Raw genomic sequence first — 25,656 nt, forward strand, 5'->3', positions numbered from 1 at the left:
AGTTCATACGGTACTGTATGAGTGTACAGAGGTATTAGCATGATTGTCATGTCATTAAGCTTAAAAACATTTCTGTAGATTACCCTCGTTATGTTTCTTATCTCTCTTGTATCACACCAAATAATCTCTAACTTCTTTGCAGGACTTTCAGAGAACATTGCCTTCAGTTTTTTTTTTCTTTTTTTAATTTCACGTTGGAGAGCATTGCCTTTAGTATTTTTTTTGTCTGGGAAATATGTGTACTTGGGGTTGATGCTGCAATCATTATTTTGTTAGGAATTTTGCTCTGCTCTCAGTGATTTTATGCTTTGTTCATGGTACATATATTCTTTAAATTATATAAAACTGACGCATGGATATGGTTGTTTATTAACAGTGGATATAGCTGGAGAAATAATTAGAGGAAGAAAGTATACATTTGCGTATCCTTGGCGAAGCTGTATCATCATGTGATGAGGAATGGTCTTGTTGAAGAACATCTCAAGTTCATAACTTCCCTGCTGATGGAAGAGGGAGGATCCTGGCGAATGAGGCTTGTTATGTTCGTAGCTGTACCTCGCTAAAGTTCATATCCCGCGTCAGCGAGTGGCACCAGAACAGATGAAGACATGGCCTCATTCGCTTACAACCATTCTTTAGCTGTCATATGTATCCTAACCAAACCCCTACCCTTAAACAGGTCCCTCGCCTGCTACCTATTTCATGGTTTACTCCATTGACAAGAGCCTTGTCCCCTGTATACCAGATCTCTCCCATTCACTGTTCCAGGCACGCCTTTCACACGCATGTGTAGTCACGTTTTAGTACTCCTGCAAGCACATTGTTCATCCCGTCTTATATGCTCTATGCGTGCCACCACCTTCTTAGACACTATTCTCCCATACACCTCACCAATTACTCAACGCACTTGTGCTTTTGTAATTTGAACATTTACTTCAGTATATCTTAGTATTATTATACAGTGGCACTTAACATACATCCCGTCAGTGCTCAGGCACCCCAGTAAGATTCATGGATATATTGAAAATCCTAACCCATCTCTACACCATCTCCTTTCTTACGAAATTTAAGTGCAATACCTTCTATTCTAGCAGCCTTGGTACATTTCATCTTATGCAAGTTTTTTCACCACCTCATCACATCTCTCAAAATACTTGCAATGACTCTCACTTTACATACCTCCAACCCAAACCACCTACACCTGCCATCCAGTCATCAAACACTTCACAACCCTTCAAAGAACTCACTCCTCTGCCTGTTACCACTTATTTGCCCCCTTCCTGGACTTTTTCCACATATCTTTTTTCTCACACTATTGACCTCCAAATAATTTTATTTTGTTAAGTTTGATACTCCAAATCCCCTTTACCATCTTTTTCAGATCCTGCACGTTATTTTCGACTTCTTGCTGTTTTTTCTTGTACAACTTCAAACCACCTGTACTCCAACCCCGCAAATAACAGTCATACACCTTATAACTTTAAGATCCTACCAAGCACTACCCTTCCCACATGTCTGCACCCCACCTTCCTCATGCTACTCACGCCTTCTACAAACATAAGTGGTGCTTCCCTAAATACCTCTCATTCTTCACTGTCTTACCTTCATGTAACTCTCCCCTTTTGCCATAGTACACTCAATCTCTCCTGATACCTCCCCAGAGAAGCCTTTTTTTTGTAAAGCTTACTCTATTTCATCGCACACTTTACACCCATACCACTTCCTCTTCTCAAAGCTTCAGCAAACTTTCACCCTTGCCTCCACTTGGTAATGAGAAGACATCCCACCAGCTACCCCTCTGCGGTTATTCACATAAAGGTCCCTCCTTTGCACATTTGCCATTCATTGAATAAGCCAATCATTGCCTTTTCCCATCACCCCTCTCACCAATCTTTACCTATGCATAATCCTTTGAAATTTTTCAAACCAGGTTTTCCCAATAACAATTTCTTTTCCAGCACTTAACTCCACAAGCTGTTTGCCATTTTCATTCACACTGGTTACTCATTGCCTTTCAATTTAAGCCTCTGCTGCCATATTACCCATTTTCATAATCAATTCTCCCATCATCAATACTCAATTTCTTGCATCAAAACTGCTGATATACAAATTTCTTTTTCTTCTCAAATTATAAAGTGCAAAACACTGATTCATCTCCCTTGAAATCATAAAGTTCCTTCCCTGTCTGATGCTCTATATGTATGCCACAACTCTCTCAACTGTTTCTTGTCCAACTTAACAAATGAATTTAAAATTGCACCTTTGTAATTTGAACACTCACTTTAATCCTCCTTGCTTTCATGCAACAGGACTATGCTGGCATTCTGCTAATCCTCTGGAGTATCATTATAAAGTTTATTTGAAAAATCCTAAACAATCGACATAGTCACCCACTTTCCTGAAAAATTTAGCTACAAAGCCTTCCACTCCAGCTTCAATTCACCTTAAGCAAGGCTTTCACTACCTCTTGCCTTTTTATTAAACTACCTGTCATGACTCACTTTGCCTATCTCTATTACAAACTGTGTACACATAAGGCTTTGTTGTTTAACTGTTCCAGACAATACCTTAGTAAGGTGAAAAAAAAATCTATTTCCACAGAAAGGTCTAGGTTTTTGGTAAATTATAAGAGAGCTAGAGATTAGATGCGAGTGTGAAACCTTTCCTTCACCTGTTCCCTACATAACCACACTAATGCAACAAATGGCGACAGGTATGAATATTTCCTTTTAACCCAAATAATTGGATTGACAGGTTCTTATTGAGATATTTGGATACTCAGCTTCCAGTCCTAATTACTTCAGATGTCACATATCATTAACTGCTTGGTTAAAATACAATAGCAACATCAGTCTTATTTAGCATGATGAATAAACATTATATTTGTAACTTTTGGATACAGTTCTACAAACTTGATTCTTAGGGGTGCAAAAGTCAATCTCCTCCACTGTCCCAATAAATAAAAGATTTCAAATATAATTGAGGGAAAAAAAACAGTTAACAACATAAGAAATACTTTATTATTTACATGATATATCTGTAAAACAGCAAACTGTGCATGTATTATTTATTATTTACTTATTGTAGATACAATCTTGGCATAGATTTGAAATAAGACTGTCCTTTTGTACAGCTTTTGGGTTCCTCTACACCAGGCGCCCAAACACGGAAATGATACCACTACTTAAGTCATAATAAATAAGGTCAGAGAGTATGGGTTATAGGAAGGACACTTTCTGTAAGAGATGGTCTTGTATGCGTGAGTGTTTGTGTGGTTGAGTGAAGTCTCGGCCACACTCCGAGTATCTCCACACCCCAGCAACCCTCATCCAAGGCTAGCACTCACTCAGTTGTGGTGGAGATGAGACTCTCATGCACACACCACAGCTGTAAGACAACCCACAACAGGGATCACTAATAACATAGGAGCAAAGATATACCATTAAGTCTATGCGAGGGGATATCCTAAATGATCTGAAGAGTGATGGATGGTCATGGGATTGATGAGAATGAGCGATAGGTTTACTTTGTAACATAATGAAAAGAAATGAAAATGAAAATGTACATAATTTGAATGTATAAACATTGACAACAAATAACTCGAAAGCAGTATGTACGAAGAAAAATGGAGTTGGTCTATGTTAAGGCAAATGTGAACATGATACAGAGGCTGAGTTAGTAATGTTTATGGGAAATGTCATTCAGCAAATGAAAAGTGAGAGAAGTCTGATGAGTGTATCATGTTCGAGGTTGGGATTGTGGGGAGTGGTGACACGCACATAAGAGCAGGGTTCCCTTACCTGCCAAGGCCTGGGCACTGGAAGGCTCTGAGGCACAGCTCTTGATTCATAAAAATTTACAAGCACCCCATTACTGCTGAACAAAATGTCATCACTTAATTGCAGAGAAGAGGGCAAGGAAAATATTGAGCCAGAAGATTTAGGATGTATGCAGTCAACAATGGGAGCAAATGACTGCAGAAACAGGAGGGTTAATCTTAACATTGAAGGAATGATTGAGGAAGGCATTAACTGACTACCTCAGCCTTGTAAGGGGTGCAAAATCCACAATATATGTGGATGGTTATTGTACTGTGTTAGCATTATTATTACTTGCAATGGCGCTTACATATCACATTTCAACATTATTCTTAACACTGGAAATAGATTTATCAAACAATGGAAATAGATTTATTATCATTTCTCTGTATTTCTCTCTTTCTGGCTCAGAGCCTATGGGAACTGCATAATTTTGTGCATATTTCTGTTTAACGGAAGTTTTAACCACAGATTAATACGTCACTACCTAACCTGATTTTCTCCTGATAAGACAGTATTAAGTAAAATAACAGAAATGAGGCAAAGATGTGTGGTGAATGAGCAGAAGCACAGGTCACTATCCCAGCTAGTGCTGTCCAGCTGACCATCAACAACTAGCACCACCAGGGCAGCAACAAGGCCACACGCAGTCTAGTCACCCAATAAACACGACCTTGGCAGATCAGCTGCCCCATTTCACCAGGGACACAAATTCTAACTGCAACAAAATGTGTCACAAAACATGGAATTTCAACACAATCTTTATTTTTATACCATTGCAGTCACTGGTTCAAATCCATGTATGTAAAAGAACCATTAACCAAGATAGTCAAGAAATTGTCAGCTTTGGCTTTGCCAATGAAGCTTAATAGACTTATTTCAAAATGAAGTGTAAAAAACAAGTGTCACTGCACAAAAAGGTGGTATCCTCCAGTGCTCGGGCATACTAGGAAGACAGTGTTACGTAACAATAGGAGCTTGTGTCCCTAGTGAGGTTTCAACCACCTACCCTCATCACCCACCTCTGGTTACCACCTGGTATCAACATGGTAAGCATTCACAACAAAAGGAAAAACACCATCATATTAACAAAATTTCTATGATAAAGAAATGAGAAAATATCAATCACACTTTTCTTGAATAACAAGAAATTACAAGTACTTCACACATTATCCAATGAGATGAAATTTTACAACAAATGAATTTTCATGAATGAGCGAGAGTAACAGGACAGGAGAAAATAAGAACAGCTAGTCAGAGTTGATAAATTCTTAAGAAAACAAAGTTTGTCAGGTGCAACAGAGATGATGCTCTGTGATCTAACCAAGCAATATGGGAAGACTTCACATAAGCCAGCTGCCAGTGCATCTGTCAAGGACGGGAAGAGACAGCTCACTCATTATCAATGTCCGGTGGTAACCAGAGTCAAGGAGATTATAAAATAGACAACCAGAAGAAAAAAGTAAAATAGGCCTTTTTTCAGTGAATGAGAATGATCTCATCTAGGTTTGTGACAAGAAAATAATTTAATGCATTCATGGTTCAATATAATTTAAGACTACAAGTACAAATATCAACTTTATATCATCTATAACGAGCATATGAGCATCCATAAAATTAAGTATACTTAACAATATTGTCCTAAAAGGACAAAATAATCAAAAACATTGCCATACAGTTTTCATTATCAACTTTCGTTACATACAAAAGTTCACAGTTTTCATGGGAATTAAAGCCCAGTACAAAGTACTATTTCAGTAACATAGTTATGGTCAGTACCATTATTAAATCTCAAAATATGTACAAAAATATACATCTGGCAGGGAGTGTGTGCTCAGTTACATGCCACAATACATTAAGTTGCCAAAAAGGCCAGCAGAACTAGGCAGGTGTACATTGGGCACAGCAGGTGCAAAGCAACCCCTCCTGGAGCACAACCTTTTACTTACACCACTGCCTCTACCCTTCACTTTCTTGTACTACACTTGCTCAGATGGCATATCCTAACAGCCATTCACAGTTTTGCATTATTGCCATTAATGCTTTTCCTGAGGTGTAGAAACTATTTTTCTTAACTGCCTCACCTCCTCATAGAAGAGGTATTGAGGTATCTAGTTACTTCACTGCTGGCCTGAAATATTTTGTTGATACCATGTGCCAAATGGTCTACAGCTACACAGCTACAGATCTTTTTAGTCAGGCAATCATTTTTGATACTTCACCTCTGTTATGATAAATATCAAAAATGTCATCTGGCCATTTTCAGCACATAACGGAACTCTCATCATTAACTGACGAAAGTGGTTTGGAGCACTTCTCAGGAGAATGGCCATGAATACACTTCAACTTCATAAGAGCACACAAGGCATTGTCTTCACACACATGGACCTCTCAGCAAATTTGTACATTTTGGGTGGGAAGTACAACACAAATAAAAAAAATAATAATAAAAACATTGAGACTATTTGTATAAAACCATCCATAACTAAATTTAATGATAAGGCATCACAGTTGTCACACCAGGAAGCCAAATATTTGGGATCTTGGGCCCCCATACTGCACGTAACTAACAGGATATAACATGAGCCTCATGTATTAGCCACAATGATTGCAGTATATCTTATTCCTATCCTTTTCTTCTCCTATGAGATCTGAGAACAACCTATGAACATTTCTTGTAGCCTGATAGTATACACTATCAAATGTTATGAGAGTTAATTCCTTGAGTATCTGGATCCTGTGGTACGAGCTGCTTCATAAAATGCTGCATATGCTCACTTCTCTGATGACAAGACATGGCGAGCTGTGCAATGAATCAGGCTTTTGAGATTGCTACACCAGAGGTCCCATTGCCCATTATGCTGAATCTCTCAATTTCTTCTCCCCAAGTTCTGCTTGAACAAGAGTTTAGACGTGACCAAGCAAATCCTGGGTGTGAAGATGGTGATGGCAGAACCTAGATGTCTGCAGCTAGTCCTTAAGGCGGTGGAGGCCATACTGCACATAGTACACAAGCTCATACAAGGAAGAGTGGAGGGTCAATGGACTAACATGACGATCCAACTCTACGAAAAAATCTGTAATTCAAAATAACCATTAAGAAAGGAATTTCACCAAAGTTGCATTATCAATAACGCTATTGCACTTTCAATGAGTGAACTTAAAAGTTTGTGCAAAGTAATGTAAATGACTATCCTTATAACCAACACCTGCATTTATAATGCAAGTCTTAGGAATTTTGAAAATGTTACAAATGAAATATATATTTAACATTATGTCACTCCACATTGTTTTGTTATTCACTTTTATTTCACATGATGCCATATCCTAATAAAAGTTTATATATCTTACCTTGCATGCCATTTTTAAAGACATAGTGATCAGCTTCTATCCACATATCATGGGCTGAGGCAAGGTGGCTAGAGAGCTGGTTCTGCTTCATAATAAGGGTGTGGATGTTAACAGGCACAGGGACTACAGGTACTGTGGTATGTGCCCCCTGAGGTGGTTGTGGATGAGGGGGTGTGTGGCCAACTGGAAGGGGAGCAATGCCTCCCTTAGAGCGGGTGCCCTCTGTGCTTGTGGTGTAGCCTGAAGACTGAGAGCCTTCTGAGCCCACAGATCCAGCAGGTGAAGGGGTCTGGGATAGGTGGGAGGGAGAGCCAGTGGCTCGTTGACTTCCCCACTGTTGACCATTACTGCCAGCTGTTTCCATACCTCCCGTCTTATTGTAATTCTACAAAAATAAACACATTCATAAAATGTAAGAAAAAAAGGGCTAAAAATGAGTAACCTCTCATATAAATGTCTAATTCTGAATGTAATGAGAACTACTATCAAGGCTTGAATATTCAATAAGGGTGATAAATATGCAATAACGGGTGTTTGATGGTGCAGTAAGTACCGACAGTCTTGTATGGATGCAAGGAGAGGGACAGTGATGGCAAAGTATGTGGAAGATGGTGAATGTGTTAAAAATGAAATCCAAAGGAAAATATGAAATTAGAGAGGATTGATCAAAAAATAAATGATAAGGTAAGAGCGAGGCGTGGTAATAGGAGAAGTATAAATGAGAGAGCTAAAGAGAATGTATTGAAATGGTATGGACATACAGAGAGGATGATCAAGACAGCATACATGTCAGAAGTAGAAGGAACAAAGATGAAACCAAAGAAGAGGTGGTAAGATGGAGTGAAAGATGTGCTTGAGTGTTCGGGATTTGAACAATGCAAGGTGTGAGGCAAGAGGGGGAAAGAGCTAACTGGTATACAGGAGATGAATTACTGACACAGGGCTGAACCATGGTATATTAAGTGGTGAGTGGAAACAATGGAAAGGTTTATTCGGTCTGGGTGAGGATGGGGATTTACTCAATTGGATATGGAAGGATGGCATATAGCTCCCTGAGTGATGTGGGAGACCCACAAAAGATAGATCAGGCTTGTTAGGTTAGGTTTTGATATGTGATGAGCTCAGGCCTGGGCCTCTTGACAGACCCTGGCTCCTGGGGCAGTAACCTCCACTGACTCACCCCTTAATGGGGTCTGGTGGAAAATGTAATAATATATATCTTTAACAATATAAGGAGAATGATATAACATACTAAAACTAAATGGCATGCTGTTGAACTTTGTATTTTCTTAAAAGTACTATAGAAGCAAAACCACACCATTAATGACTTTTAAACAGTAAGAATTTGTATGAGTTCAACTAACCTGGAAATATCTGTTCAGCTGCCTCTGGGTTTCCTTGTGCTCATTTCGTCGCATTTTGTAGATCTCCAGCGACAATAAACTTTGACAACGTAAACTGCAAAGTACAATCACATTATCAATGATGAGGCATGACAACTGCTCAAATTTGGACAGCAGAGTACACAGGGTGTAATATCTACTTATCTACAAAAATAAAATGTTTAACTACAATTAATGTCTACACAAATCTACCTTCACTTATTTAAGCAAATGTCCCAGTCTTTTGGAAAATTCAGTATTTCTTCAGTGAAAATAAATTTCTTTTCTTAAGAAAGAATATCACAAAAGAAAAATAAAACAACTATGAAACAAGTGATACAGGCCTCAACCTACCCAGGGGAAAATAGACTTCTGGTGGGAATATCACTAAGATAGCAAGCAATACTTGGACATAAGCGAAACAAACTGACAATACATACAGAAAATAGGTAAAACGATGTAAACAAAAATTTCAGTCATCTGAACATCTTACAGTACTACTGGTGTATTTCACTTATTCTACTGCAGTCATCTTGGATTTTGGTGATATTTGGTAGTATATAGAGTCTAGGGGTAAATATTCTTACATGGGTGACTGCTAATTCTAAACAGCTATATCAATGTTTATGTTTTGTTCATATTAAAGGTATGTTTGAAAGATTTTATTTCATTAAGATTTTATATGGTTTCAAATAAAATCCAACAACCGAAAAGTTTACATGTAAAGTGAGTTTTCATAGCTGCAATCAGTTATATCATTTCAGAATCACACATTCTTCACTTTTAAAACCTTACACAAAAAATTCATGTTACATCCTGAAACGCAATCAAAATGGCATCATCATAATAATTTCAATCTAAATATTTTCAGTTTTTCAAATTCTCTCAAAGATTTAGTGATCCAGTGTTGTTCACAATCTCGCCACTTAGAAATCTGGACACTGTCCATGCTCGCCAAGCAGCCATCTTATTTGTTTTGATATGGCAACACAGTTACAGCTTAGTGCTACGATGGAAGTATTTTGTTTTACTGAACCTTTATGACAACCACTCAAAAAAAGTAACAGGTCATGCCTCAGAGAAAGTCAATGGTCAAGAAGTACTTACAGAAACTCATTATGGTGAAACATGACAGAGAAATTTTCCCATCAAAGCTTGCTGGACTTAATCTAGTTAAAATTTACATGAAAAAAGTATCTAAATTTGAAAAATAATTCCCTTTGAAATCATATTCCTCTTGAAAATGATAAATGGAAAAACATCAATGAGTGTTGAAGTAAAGGATAATTAAGGAGCGGATTAGCTGTCATCAACCTGCCATGACACCACATGTTCAATCAACCTGCCAGACACCACATACTGGGCCACAATACACAGTACTCTTCCTGTCACCTTTTCTCTCTCTAACCCTGTCATTCCATGTTCTGTCAACCAGCTAGGACACCACATACTGTTCCCAAGTATTTCATTTCCAATACAATCACTTTTTTCTGTATTTTTCAACTACAGCCTACACCTCACATCCACACAGCACTATCAGAACTACTACATCAAACAGGTCTATCTTGCCCATACAAAGTGATCCCTCTTTTACATGCTCCTGAATGCATCAAAGACCTTAGCCCCCTCTACCACCCTAAGGCTTACTTCAGCTCCCACAGTTCCATCTGCTGTACTATCCACTCACAGGTATTGAAACCATTCCACTTCATCCATATACTCTTCATTAAAACTCACATTGCAATCAACATGTCTAACTCTTCAACTAAAACCAATAACCTTATTTTCATTAATTTTCAACCTTCTCCTTTCATACAATCTCCCAGACTTTATCACCAACTTCAAAAGTTTCTTATTTGAATCTATCACCAAAGCCATATCATCAATAAACAGCAAAAACTCATATTTTCCAGTTTGCTGGTTATGGGATACACATCATTGGTAAATACAAGGTATGCTACCAACATAATGCTGACTGGGTACAAACCTTACTCTGTATAAACAATGAAGCAGAGATCTGAGGAAAATATCAATTATACAGTGATAAAATCTTTCAACATACAAATGTACCCCAGCTCACCTAATAACGGCTAATTTTGTATTTATGGATCCTTCATGATTTTCTCTTCTAAATACTGATGATACCCATCTGCAAAGAAAAAAAGTATACACAATGATAAACTCCAGGAATGAACTAATGTTAAATCAAGTGGCCAAAGAAATTGATAATTATTGATTAGTCAGCGAGATCCTTAAAATTCTAAGTAATGAATAATTGTATATCTATATTACTACTTGTATCAAATCCTATTTCAAGCAAGCAATTGTCAAAGTGTGTAAAATACATCTCACACATACAATTAAGGAAGAACTATATCAAAAATGCACTGGTAAATCTTATCCTAACTAATGGTGTACTACAAAATAGACAATTGGTTATGATTCCGACCGAGATTGAATGTCCCCAGCGTTATGTAAGTTGCAATGAGAAGCATGGCAAGCCTTGAAATTCATTACAGTAAATGAAAATGACAGCTAGATCAATGGATAAAAGCAAATGTGGCATTTCTTCACTTGTTTCTGATGCTACCTTGCTAAAGAGAGAAATGGTGGACACGTGTTAACAAAAAATTCTAAGATTGGAAGTTTAAATAATAACATCTATAAACTAAGATGTTAAGGAAGTTGACATAGCCTCAATAATTTAAAGCTACTGGCATACAAAAGTAGGAGAATTACAAAACACAAAAAGGTAGAGACAAGTAATTGGACATATAATAAGACCATGGGACAGTATGGAGTCAGAATATGTAGTACACCAGTGGTGATTATAAAATGTAGGAATGACTAAAGTAATGTTTCCCAGAGCAACCAAATATAAAACATATGTACTTACTTGATAAAATTTAGAGTGTCCTTGTACATAGTAAGTGATGCTGATGTATCATGGTCACTCTCCATTGCCTTCCCACTGAGTATAAAGTAGAGTGCTGCCTCCAGGTACTTCATAGCTTGCATGGAACGATCTGTCTCCCCATCAGCAGTGTGCTTCAGCTCTTTGGCCATATTCAGATAACCCATGTAATCCCTATAAAATAAATTCAAAATTGAATGAAGCAATGAAATTTCCTGCAAACTCTGATAGATATCTGATTAACAGTAAAACTGTATGCCAGATACTTACGAGACACAAACATTCTTTATATACTCTCATTACACAAATAAAAATATGAACTAACATAGGCTGACACATCCTTAACATCCAAGTTATGCCGTGGTAACATATGTAACAACTGCAGTGCTCTAGCAGAGTAAAAGTTTCAGATCCAAATCTTGATAACCTGACAGGTTAGACTGGTAATATTCCTCCCTGGTCATTGGCTGCCTACCATCTACTGCCTACTTGACGAAATGTACACACACACTGTATTATCATCTCTAGAGATGAGGAGAAAGAATATTTGACACGTATTCCCTGTGTGTCATAGAAGGCGACTAAAAGGGGAGGGAGCAGGGGTGTTTGTGTGGAAATCCTCACCTCCAGTTTTTTACTTTTCCGAAAGAGGGAACAGACAAGAGGGCCAAGTCAGCATTTTCTCACTGGTGCTCAGTCCTCTGTTCTTAACACTACCTTACTAATGCGAGAAATGGTAAATATGTATAAAAAACTATTTACAAACACTAAACAACAATCTTCCCATCCCTATTTTAAAATCCACTCTACCAAACATACACAACTACATTTCCCAGGAATGTGCAAGCTACACTTTCTCCTCTGCGCTCTAGTTAACAGAAAAGATTCAATAAATTACATGATCCAAGACACTTCAATAATGAAAACACTGAGAATTCACTCATTTGTCCTATACTTGCTTAAAACAAACATATACATATCACCACACCTTTCAATCTGTGGTCTTGCCTTGCGGATATGATCAGCTTCCTGAGTGCTGTAAGAGCCCCATACACACTTCTTAGATATGTGATATGACTTCATCTTCAACATATCTTAAATGATGACACATCAGATATATCTTCACTTTCAAAACTACATTATTCAAAATCTAAGGAAATTGTTGTACCTACATTACAAGCAGACCTACATTATAAGCAGGTACAAAAACGGGAACAAAAATGGTCTGTAAACAGAATGGACATCGAATGAAGAGAGTATATGCACCGTTATAACAATTACTAGCCATTCAAGAACCACATTCTTCTCATCACACACACTAGAGAATGATTAGCTACTTACCTATTAATCTCTGGTAATCTCCTTTCAAAATATGAAGCATACAGTCTCTCTTGTGAATTTGCATAGGGTCCATGCAGTAATGATCTGCAAAAGGAAAAGTACTAACTTTGAGCACATATCATAACTGATGCAGCTCATCAACAAACAAAACATCATCCTATTTCAACCAAATACAAATACATTCAAAGGTTATCAAAAATTATCTTTTTATAATTTTCACTGAAATACAAATATACAAAAACGACAAAATCAACTTACTGTTCTGAGGGTGGTCTCGCACTAGCGAGGGAGGAGGTAGCAGAACTAGTAAGAGGAGTGGTACTTGAGGCAGATTGTCTTTGGGTTAATGGTGCAACCATTGGAGCACCATTATCCATCTGTGCCACTGACACTGAGGAATCTGTTCCTCCACAGTCAGAGCCCTTAGCCTGGTCCCCAGATGATCTGTAAGATGCACTGCCGACTCTGGATTCATGCTCTGATGCTGGCCTTGAAGCATAACCACTCCTGTCAGCACTAGGAGTTGTTCCACTCTCATCACCTTTATCCTGAAAAAATGTAATACAATTTTTTTTTTTCACCCTTTCGCTATGGTTTTGCCAAGATGGCAAGATTAGCGCAAAGCACTCTCTGCACATTTTGCTAGATGAGTATGATGATTCTTCTGCAGATGTCACCTGCATTACATAGTCATCTGTTCTTGATTCATCCTTTACATGATGACTGGATCAACGGACCATCATGATGCACAGTTACTTTCAGAATCAAACATATTAGGCAAAAGTCGTATAAGAATCTTTCTTACAAAAATTCTGTTCACCACCTCTAACAGAGAACTCACTCACATTTTGTGATGCATAATACCCCTCTGAATTTCCCCCAAAACAGCGTAAACTCCTAAAACATACTAAATACAGGTATGTTCTTTTATTATCATACTTAAGTATATACTTTACTGACATTTTAGTATTCACATATATTTACTTCTGGTCTCTTTCATGAAAATGTCATTCTTCAAAATAAGAATCTCTACCATTCTTCTGCAATGCCACCACAACACTAACCCTAGTTTTCAGACATTCTACATGTAATCACCACATAAATGAGTATAACTTCTCTATCAACTAAGGATAGGAAACTTATGATTCAGATTAAGACAAAATATAACTAAGAAAAATGTCAGCTTGTAGTGTACAGCCCAATACCTGACTAGATTGTTGAGAATGCTGGGGTCTTTGAGGATATTTGAGTTGCCAGGAATCTTCTTTCTCCTGCGTCCAGGCATGCTGACTGTCATCAGCTGTGCGTTGACTAGCTGACCTTATGCTGGGACTACTCATAAGAGCTTCAGGAGTATCCTTGCTCTTAGATACCTTTGGTTTTTTGCTGCGTTTTTCTCCACACTCACTGTTGTTTTGGGAACTGCTTCTGATGCTTTCCAGACTGAAAACAAAGTTTTACACCTATAATGTTTGTTCTTTGGGTAATTCAGCATTTTTGTGATTACAAAAAACAAACAAACAAAACTCAGAACGACAAAGGTACAGACTTGGGTGATAGGAGTTGGGGTCAAAGGGGACTTGAAAGGTATGCAAAAGAGAGGTTGACGGATGTGACAAAATGCTAAAGAGACTAGACTTGATAAATGGTTAAAAACAGTCCAGATAAGCAAAGGATTGCCAAAAATATTGTGTGTGACCAGACTGAGCAATATATATATATAATAAGTACTATTTGCTTTCCCTGCCTTAATTGCAAAATCTTGTAGCTACTCAAAGGTAAGTATGCAAGATAGCAGGATCACAAAGGACTTCTCTAGACAAAAAGTTATACGCTCGTGTTTAATAAATCTTGACTGGAATAGAAGCAAACTGAAGTTAAAGATCAAAATCAGTAGTGCTGATAATTTCCATTACAGGTATAAATACTGCACTTAATACACATTCAAAGTCATAGGTTTGTAAATATATAGGTTTTTACCTGTCTGTCTCGTCTTTGCAAAATGGTGTCAGGAACAAACAAGAGAAATAATAGCTTCAATTGCAAACAAGCAATCTCTAGATGCCATATGTAATGCCCAAAAACCAAAGAATATTATCCAGAACTAAACTGCACAACAAAACCTGGTTCAGCTTTCTGACAGAGTGTCATCTCCCATATACGACACTAAACAAAGTCATTCCATGTAATGCTCATCTCATTTTCTCCAGAAAGTTCCAAATCCCATATACAACTGCCCTCCTTCACTTCAATTATTCAAGTTTTCTTGAAGATACCTCGCATAGATGGGAAAAAGAATCTGAACCTTCCCAAACCATTTCATTCACAACCAGAATATCCTATCAAACATAACATATCTCTCCCTTCTTCTCATACTTCATCCATACAAATTAAGACATTTAAGTGTTATCTTTTAAAGACAAATCCTTGCTTCGCCCCTCTTCTGTTCCTTTTATTTCAAAAAAGTGATCATGCAAAATGAAGGAGTTTTTATTCCCCTTTTCCACCTGCTGCTAATTTACATGACATAGACAGGAGATACTCCAATATCCCTTTTCAAAGTAATTTCTGCTATACCTGCTATCCCGTTCATGTGCCCGTTTTCGTGAAGTACACTGCTCACTCTCCACACTCCCATCTCTTTGACTTCTGTGTAGGTCGCAGTCATCACATGAGTTACTCCCCACTGCAGATAAACTTGTGTATTCCGGAGGAAGACGCTCACTGTTACTCTGAAATACAAGTTGCTAATGGTGAAAAACTCAGCCGTTGCTTAGTAATATTCACAAGCAAAGAATAAAACTCCTGCAGCTATGTGAACAAAATAACGATATCTAATGAAGAAAGGGAAAGGGTTATACAGGAGGCGTAACAGAGAGAGAGAGAGAGATAGAGAGAGAGAGAGAGAGAGAGAGAGAGAGAGAGAGAGAGAGAGAGAGAGAGAGAGAGAGAGAGAGAGAGAGAGAGAGAGAGGAGAGAGGAGAGAGAGAGAGAGAGGAAGTAAGTATACATTTGTATACTTATCATATGCTTGAATAGTGCATTTGAGTGATGGAATTCTACATTTTGTAAAAACAACACAAAAGTGGCACTACTGTCATTTGATGAACTGACTGGATTGTGAAGTAAAAAAACAGTAGTGCTATATTACTGTGGACACTTACAATCATTTAACATCACTGGACTTGTGAATACTATATATCACTTTTAAGCTACTTGGGTGTTATAGAATTTCTGAGAAAAGAGTACTCTCAACAAATTTCCTTCACTCTTCAGGCAAAACTGGCATACTATTAATGAAGCGCTATTAATGTAAATTCAATAATCATCCATTTTATAAGTGGTTTGGAGAAACCACAAAATGGTATGTAGTGGTTGGCTGTTGATGGGGTTCAGGTTTCAGTGCAATATACATACCAGTTTGAGAATGGATGTTAGCAAAGGGGCTATTTCTCTCTCCTTGAAGCTATACCACTTATGAGGGAAAAATGCTGACTTGATTGCCATTTCCCATGTTAACAAGATAGCACCAAGAAAAGACAAAGAAAGGCACATCAGCTAATCCATTCTTTAGCAGTCAAATTTTTTTTTACTTTCTTGTCGGCTCACCCATATTAGCAAGGTAGCACCATGAACAGACAGACAAGGGCTGATTCACTCACATTCACTCTCTAGCTGTTATGTCCATGCATTGAAACAAGTCCACTATCCACATATATGCATGTATATCAATCACAAGCTGAAATCAATACCTAATGCTGACCCACCGATTCCTTAGAATATTCTACCCAAATCATAACCATCCTATTAAACTATAATCATTCCATTTTCTATTAGCACACTTCTTGTTCCAATACATTTGGAGAACAAATCAGGACATCTGTGTGACTTTCAAACATGGGGAAAGCTGCTTTAAACTTGAAGCTATTTATATCTTATTGCCCCAGTCACGGCAACTCAGGTGAAAAGAAAATTCAGCGAGGAAAAGAATTAAGAAATTAATCAGACCTCCTTAGGCTTTAGTACACACAAATTCTAAAGATGGAAAGGTTGTTGGATGAAGGCAATATGAAAAAGATTTCCAGAGATTTGGTGTTTCATAAATGTCCCCTTGAAAACAAAGAGGTGTCTAGATAAATATTTTAGACAAACAATAAATCTGCCCTGCCTGTTATATCTGAAGATGGGAGAAGACTAGAAACATGTAAAGACAGTGGGACTGAGGAGGATGAACTTTGTGAAGATTGTAGGCGAATCCCATTTTAGATGACATAAGGATGAAAGGTGTTATAACCTATATGTAATGTCTGGGGAGTGAGTTTTTACACTAACGGGGCCCCATCTCTTTAACATTATTTCATAAAATTTCTTGAATTTATGTATGCTGTCTGTATAAACCATGTCCTCACTACTCAATTTATTGTGATGTTTATTTGAAGTTAGAAAGCCATGATTAGGGGCCCAATTCAGATATCTCTGAAATAACCATGATTGGTGGATCTTAATTCATGCGACAAAACCATGGTTTTGATATTTTTTGTGCACTTTTTATTGAATAAGATTTCTTTTTCAATGGGAAAAGTTATAGGTACAAGGAAAATCAAACATACTCATATCACCAACACTTAAGTTTTTCAACCAGATGTACTATCATACTTACTCTTGGCCTTTTTCTATCACGGGAAGAAGGCGACTTTTCTGCCTGTCTGTCTTTCTTCTTCTTCCTGTGTTGCCTGGAACTTGAGATGTCAGACGAAACGGGTGATATGGGGCTAGGAGAAATGTTACGTTGTCTTACACTTCCTGGTCGATCTGACACTTCTTCAGGCTCCCTGCTTAAAAAATATACAAGGTATTACAAAGGCCTTAAGATTATACTTTCATTACTAATGTCAATAAGTGACACCTATTATTAGTATCCTAAAGCATTACACTCCTCCAAACTATATGTGAAGGTTCAACATGAAGGTAACTCTGCATAGTAGGAGTACCAGAAGCAGTCGTTGCAAACTTAGCTGATACATATTAATCCTGTGATGAAAATGTTGTAGCTGTTCATATTATCACTCACAGAAATTAAAGATAACCCTCATGAGAAAAATAACAGCCAGGCGAGTTTATTACCTCCCCTCCCCCATGCATATGCACGAGAGATAGACTAAAAACTTCCTTCATCAGATACCTGAAATTTTTAATAAGCATGATTCAATCATAATTGAAGATTTTAACATGCTGGAAGCTAAATGGGTGAATTCCTTCTCAGTGGCTGTGGGTGAAAACTCTACCTAAATTTGCTTGTCAGAACTCAACCAAAACTAGTTGTGTAACCTACTCATTATTCAGCAAAAATTTCAAAGCAACAGAGGAAACAAATGTACCAATATGTAGATGGTCCTCTTTTAATAGAAAGCCAAAATGTGAGAATGATGAAATAAACAAGTGCCTATTGTCTGAGAAAACAGCACAAAGAAACTTAAAGGGACCATATATAATCAGCATACGCCACATTGTAAGGAATCTAAACTCACAGACAATACAAAGCTGGGAAATGGATCTTCCTCTGAATCTGAAAGTCTGTAGATTCAAACTAATATGGACAATATGAGCAAAGATTTACATATCAGTGATAAAAATAAGGAAGGAAGCTACAGCATCCATTCTGTTGAGCTATAAAAGGTAAATTAGGAAAAAGATGACTGTAATGATTTTGAGACAAGCATGCAATGCAATGAAGCAGTAAAAAGGGGGTGATAAAAATTCTTGGATTCCTAGGTAGAGTTTCAGAATGCAAGTCTGAGGAAGTTATCGAAACTCTTTCCAATTTACTAGTACATCCCCATCTTGAATAGCAAGTTCAGTTTTTATCACTACTTGAGGATGAAAAAAAAAAATTAGAGTACAGCATTCAGCAACAAAAATTCCCAAATTGGGAACAAATCATATGACAGCCAACTAAACAACTTATATTTATCTAGCCATGAAAAGAGAAGATGAAAGAGGTGATCCAATACAGATATTCATTCAGGGCTTTGATAACCTTAAGCCAATTAAGGCTTGAATTGTCTAATTCCACTCAGTATGGATACAACCGTGAAAATTGTTTTACCAAGAATGAGGGGAAATACCTTCCTTAAGGATCATTAACTAGTGGAATAATAAAAAAAATCACAATCAGCCTCGAAAGGATCTAATTGCCTATAGCTTTTTGAATTCCTTTGTATAAGTGTTCCTAAATTACTTCTTATCACTTTGTATACCAGAAGTTCCTAGATATGTGAAAGTCTGCACCCTTCCAACCTTTCGCTAAATGAATGAATCACATACTGGCCCATTTTCAAATACCAACATATCATTGTGATTTTTCCATGTAAGTTTAGTCAATGGACAAAACCTCTAAACTTGCATCATTATGGGTTCTTCATGCACCACTGTGCTCATGTTAACATTAACTTTTAAAATTGCATTTTCTTTACTGACACACAATCCAATTTCAGTATATTATGCATGATAGCTACTGCATGAGTGCACATGAGGCCACTGTTCTTTTGTTCCTGATGTTACATTACCATGGCAATTAGGTATAAAGAGATATTAGGTACAAAAAAGTAACTAGTAACAATAATCCTGCAATTCTGCCACCATGTTCACTGACACTGTTTCATCTGCATATATTTACATATTCCAATCTCTTTAATTCTAATACAATTTTACTTAACACTTAAGCCATGAGGATACAACGTGCCTGTATTATTCCAAGTGAAACTAAAAAACACAATGTTTCCTCCATTCTTTCCAACACATTCTCCAGTACTCCATTAGTTTTAGCATCCTCTACAGCACATTCCTATCTGCTGTATCAAAAAGGTTTTTGAAAGTCCAGTCAAGACATACAGTCCTTTTCAAAAACTTTCATAAAATTCATTTTCAAAATAAAAAGCTGATCCATTCATCCACATTCCATAAATTCAACCTAGTAATTCCCTACACATTATTTGTTTCTTTTTTGTCACTTGCACTCAATAAAGTAACCACTAGTTATTATGATCATCCATTGCAGTACATTACTACATTGATACTTATACAAAACAGCAAGAAAGACAATTCCTGCACACAAATGTTCTTTGGCACTTTACTCTCACACAGTGGATGAGAGCATCTGTGTACCATATCACCCTATCTATCAATATCTATATCTCTGATGCCTGTTCCAACTACAGCAGAGTCACCATAACTAACAAGTGGACTCTAGTACAGCTTCTTAGCCTTTAGTGCCTCACCCTTAACAGGCCACTGTAAGAGGGCAACTCTAGTCCAGTGTTTGATGAGGCTCCTTCTTAATGTTCCTACTGACTACTTCTATCTAATGCTCCTACCAATTACACCTACACTATCTTGAGGGAGTGGCCACGGCAAAATAGTCTCTGTAACTAGTGAACTCGAGTTCCACTTTTCAGCCTTTAGTTCCTCACCCTTAACAAGCCACTGACAGAGGGCAACTCTATCGCAGTATTTTCAGAGGCTCGTACCTAATGTTCCCACCAACTTCTGTTGTCTAATGTGTCTACCTAATGTTCCAGCCTACTACTTCTACCTAATGCTCCTACTTAAAATGCCTACCTACTGCCTACTACTCCTCTCTTTTTCAAGTTAACAATTCAATACAAGCAGTACCATATTCCAACATAAGAAATTATTTTTTCATCCAATTTACAATTTCCTTCAGTTGTGAGAAAGTGCCAGGAACAGAGAAATAATGATCTCATTTACTCATATCAAGTCCCCAGCTGTCGTATACACTGCACTGTCAAGAGTCCCCATCCATAACCTGGCCCCATGAACCTTTCCGTATTTTTCCTGAACTGTTTCAATCCCTCTGGTTCTACTCATTAACAAGTCCCCTGCACACCAAACACCTTCTAGTCACTCAGTCCCTTGCATGCCTCACACCCTCCTGCATGTTCAGGCCCCAAATCTTCAATGCACTACATCCTTCCACATCCATCCTTGTTCACCCTACTTCAGACTTGTATAACCTCTTAGTCACCCTCTCCATACATCTAAACTATTCAGCAAATGCTCTTCAGATCTACCACATATTCTCCTCCTACTGTCACACCTCTATCTTAACCTATCATTTCCTACTCGATCAACCATCCTCACACCACATATTGCCCTCAAATAATTAATTTCCGACATATCAACCTTCTTTATATTTGTCTTAGACCCATACTTCACATATATACAGCACCAACAGGACTACTTTACCATCAAAAATACCCATCTTTGCCTTTAATGATGCTAACCTCTTTCCACAAATTCCTTGATATGTACAGGACCTCTACCCTCTCAACCATCCTATGTCACACTTCAGTTCCAATGGTTGCATTCACTGCCATATCCACTCCCAAATATCTGAAACATTCCACTTCCTCCACGTTCTCTCCATTCAAACTCAAATTCCAAATACTCTCTCTTTACTAATAAAAATAAACTTGCTTTTATTTACATTTACTCTTAAGTTTCTCCTTTCCCACACTCAAACATCAGATTCTGCTTTTCTCATTCAAATCTGCCATCAATGCTGTGATATCAGCAAAAAACAACAAACTTATCTCCAACCACCCCAATCCATACCAGACTGCATATCTACATCTTTCCAAGAACCTAACATTCAACTTCTAGACCACATGATCCATAAACAAACTAAACAGCCATATACTTCATAGTCATATACTTAAATACTTCACCATCTATAATCAATTAAGTATTCAACTTTTCATATATATATATTTTTTCATACTTGATGCCCATTTCCTGCATTAGTGAAGAACAGACATGTAATATACCTTACTGTGCCCTAACATATCACCTTAAATATGCAAATATCCATTCCTATCTTTTTCTACTTCCATATGAATCCCCTGCTGTGTGTGTGTGTGTTAGTCATCTCTTCAGATTTTTAGATATGTATAGATATCAAGTGAAAATGAAACATGAGCTAACTTACCTATAAAACAACCGAGAATATAAAGCACATAAAAGTTTAAGCTTACATTCACATGAACATATGACCAATTTTAAGCTTACTTTAAATACTGAATAGCACTGTGTATCTTGAATCATACAACATACATTTCTGTTTGCCCTTAGAGAAAAAATCAATAAAGAAACATGTTTTAAAACTAATTTTTCAGGTAACATAGGAAAATATCAAAAATTAGATAAAACAAAATCCTACTCACTCTTTAACAGTGATAGATGGCTTAACTCCGATTCTTTTACAGTCTTCATCATCACTATCAACAGGGTCTTTCTTAATTTCCTTCTTCACTTTGTCCTCATCACTTTCATGATCTTGTCTCTTAACACCAAATATGGACGTAATTATTTTTCGTTTTGACACATCTTCAGGTGCTTTTGTATTTGGATCACATGTTTTTCTTTTGCCTTTACCTTCTTTAGTTCTATTATCAAGGACTTTCTTTTTATCTTGTTCTTCCTTCACTTCAGTTTTACTTATATACAATGCACCATTTACACTAGATTTGGGCACTTTGTTAATAAAGCTAAGGGGTATTGTACAAGTGAGCTTTGGAACGCCATTTTCATATTGTACCAAAGGTATGGGCACTTTCGGTTCCGCACTAACTAAGGGAGATTTACACACCTTACTCACTAAGGAAGAGGCACAAGGTCTCCCCTCTAATTTGTTGTCCAATGAATTCGATTCACTGATTCCTCTACTTCTATCTCTCTTACTTTTCTCACTTGTGTCTTTATTACCACTAACTTTTCTTGTATCACTTAAACTTTTCCCTTTCTTATTCTTTGTTTCTGGTGGGTCCCTTTCCCTATCCCTTCCCCCTTTGTCTTTCTTGACTGATGTGCTAAATGCCCTATTTACAAGTGCTCCCTTATCTCTGGCAACGTCTAACTTTTGAGAGACACTCTGGCACCGACCAGAGGGAGAGTGCATTTCATCATCACTTTTGCTCATTAATGATTCAGAACTAATGGCCTCAGTGAGTCCTCCAATGTTGGATCTTTTTACACTGTTTTTACTAGAAACACTAACAGAAGTCATAGGAGATACATGGGGACTTGCCTGGACTGACTTTACAGGACTGGGAGCTAATTTTAAAGACTCTTTAGGTGTCCTTGAAGGGGTGCACTGTGAGGTTGGTGTAACCCTGGATGGCATCTTTTCAGGGGACGTTGTCACTACATCAATAACACTGTCACTATCATAATCATTGTCAATGTCTGTGGGTGAAAACTCCAATAACTTTGTTTCACGCTTTGATTTTCCGTTCTCAGATTTGGCACCTAAATGACTATCTTTCTTTGAGGAATCAGATTTCTTTCTTGGAGGTTTTCTAGTTGACTCCCGAGAAATTTGGGTAACAGTCTTGGGAGACTTGTCCAACACTTTTGGTACTCCTTTTCCAGAACTACTAGAACCACTTGAAGGCTGGTTTGAACCACTCTTTCTAGGACAGACAAGTTCAGCATCTGACTCACTGTCTGAGTACTGTAGATGACTACTTGATATCTTAGACTTTAATGGCCGAACCCTGGTGTCGTGGTCTCTGCCATGTTTTGGCGTCTGTCGCAACTCAGCAGAAACCCGAGGAGTAGGCCTAGGGTGAGGTTCCTCTTCATCTGAGGAGTCATCATAGTGCCCGCCCTTTGTTTTGGCACGACTTTTCAGTTCTAGAGCCGGTCGGGCAACACGACAGGAGGAGTTAGACGCTGAAGATGCCTTGCTAGCTCGACGATCCCGCTTTTCTCTAGATGGTGGGGCAGATGGTGTAACTTCCATGGGGGGTTTGTCCTCTGGCCGAGGACCAGGTACAGGCCCCACTGCAGCAGTCTTTAAGTAATCATAAAAAACAAATGGGTTAAGAGTTATCTATTCAGAATATACTCCATTTGTTAAGAGTTATCTATTCAGAATATACTATCATTTATTTTTCTTATTATAATGTGTTGCTGTCTCCCATGTTAGTGTGGTAGCACAAGGAAACAGATGAAAGAATGGCCCAACCCACCCACATACACATGTATATACATACAAATCCACACACGTACATATACATACCTATATGTATAATGCACCGAAACCACAGCTCCCTTTCCACATCCAGGCCCCACAAAACTTTCCATGGTTTACCCCAGACGCTTCACATGCCCTGGTTCAATCCATCTACAGCACGGTTGACCCCAGTAAACCACATCGTTCCAATTCACTCTATTCCTTGCATGCCTTTCACCCTCCTGCATGTTCAGGCCCCGATCACTCAAAATCTTTTTCACTCCATCTTTCCACCAACAATTTGGTCTCCCACTTCTCGCTCCCTCCACCTCTGACACATATATCCTGTTTGTCAATCTTTCCTCACTCATTCTCTCCATGTGACCAAACCACTTCAAAACACCCTCTTCTGCTCTCTCAACGACACTCTTTTTATTACCACACATCTCTCTTACCCTATTATTACTTACTCGATCAAACCACCTCACACCACATATTGTCCTCAAACATCTCACTTCCAGCACATCTACCCTCCTACGCACAACTCTATCCATAGCTCATGTCTCGCAACCATAAAACAGTGTTGGAACCACTATTCCTTCAAACATACCCTTTTTACTTTTCGAGATAATGTTCTCGCCTTCCACAAATTTTTCAATGCTCCCAGAACTTTCGCCTCCTTCCCCACACTGTGACTCACTTTCGCTTCCATCCGCTGCCAAATCCACTCCCAGATATCTAAAACATTTCACTTCCTCTAGTTTCTCTCCATTCAAACGTACCTCCCAACTGACTTGTCCCTCAACCCTACTGTACCTAACAACCTTACTGTTATTCACATTTACTTTCAGCTTTCTTCTTTCACACACTTTACCAAACTCAGTCACCAGCTTCTGCAGTTTATCACCCGAATCAGCCACCAGCACTGTATCATCAGCGAACAACAACTGACTCACTTCCCAAGCCCTCTCATCCACAACAGACTGCATACTTGCCCCTCTCTCCAAAACTCTTGCATTCACCTCCCTAACAGCCCCATCCATAAACAAATTAACCAACCATGGAGACAACATGCACCTGTCGAAAACCGACACTCACTGAGAACCAATCTCTTTCCTCTCTTCCTACTCGTACACATGCCTTACATCCTCAATAAAAACTTTTCACTGCTTCTAGCAACTTACCTCCCACACCATATATTCTTAACACTTTCCACAGGGCATTTCTATCAACTCTATCATATGCCTTCTCCAGATCCATAAATGCTAGAAGGAGCCAAGTGGGGAGTGCTCATCCTCCTTATAGGTTCAAACTGGAGTGTGTAATCTTGTGTAAGATATAACGAGGAGGAGGAAATGAATCTGGATGGTCTAGCTCTGAATGAAACATTGAGATAGAATGGCTTGGGAAAATCTTTTGCGTAAAGTCAGGATTTAGTGTGATGAAGAGAGAAAATGGAAGCACTTCTGGAGAAGTAGCTGTGGGAATATGTGACAGAGCTTAAAGAGGTGAGCCTCAAACTGATTTTGGCAAAATTGAAAGTCATTTATGAGAGGTAGGTACAGATTCTTAACTTTAAGGCAGCATCTAACAAAATTGTAACTAAAAATATCACCACCTCTGAATGCATATTAACTAAATGTTTAGAAGAGGATTATGTAACAATCTCAGCAAGGTACTTACCCCCTGCAATAAGGGTGAGTTTGTCTTTCTTTGGGTGATGAAGTTATCCAGCTTCCAAGCATTGGACTTGTCCTCTTGAGGCTGAAATGAAATAATGACAACTTTCACAAATCTAAATCACCATCTACCTAT

The 25,656-nt window shown here is 38.0% G+C and overlaps 1 protein-coding gene across 16 annotated transcripts in view; it reads right to left on the reverse strand.

Annotated features, from left to right (window-relative positions):
• Positions 1-3,002: 3,002 nt before the first annotated feature.
• The window catches only part of lilli (AF4/FMR2 family member lilliputian), a 280,491-nt gene continuing 257,837 nt past the window's right edge, over positions 3,003-25,656 (reverse strand). For 15 of the 16 annotated variants that reach the window (XM_071657148.1, XM_071657158.1, XM_071657157.1 and 12 more), the window contains 12 exons: positions 25,525-25,605; positions 22,049-23,679; positions 17,467-17,641; positions 15,384-15,538; positions 14,012-14,249; positions 13,065-13,354; positions 12,807-12,890; positions 11,448-11,639; positions 10,632-10,700; positions 8,534-8,627; positions 7,170-7,554; positions 3,003-6,895 (listed from right to left, as the gene is read on the reverse strand). In XM_071657148.1, coding sequence (XP_071513249.1) covers positions 6,789-6,895; positions 7,170-7,554; positions 8,534-8,627; positions 10,632-10,700; positions 11,448-11,639; positions 12,807-12,890; positions 13,065-13,354; positions 14,012-14,249; positions 15,384-15,538; positions 17,467-17,641; positions 22,049-23,679; positions 25,525-25,605 — 3,501 coding nt within the window. In that variant the 3' untranslated portion in view covers positions 3,003-6,788. The remainder of the gene's footprint in view (positions 6,896-7,169; positions 7,555-8,533; positions 8,628-10,631; positions 10,701-11,447; positions 11,640-12,806; positions 12,891-13,064; positions 13,355-14,011; positions 14,250-15,383; positions 15,539-17,466; positions 17,642-22,048; positions 23,680-25,524; positions 25,606-25,656) is intronic. The other variant, XM_071657147.1, reaches the window with a different exon arrangement.

This window comes from Panulirus ornatus, chromosome 64, assembly GCF_036320965.1.
Source record: "Panulirus ornatus isolate Po-2019 chromosome 64, ASM3632096v1, whole genome shotgun sequence".
Taxonomy (NCBI): domain Eukaryota; kingdom Metazoa; phylum Arthropoda; class Malacostraca; order Decapoda; family Palinuridae; genus Panulirus; species Panulirus ornatus.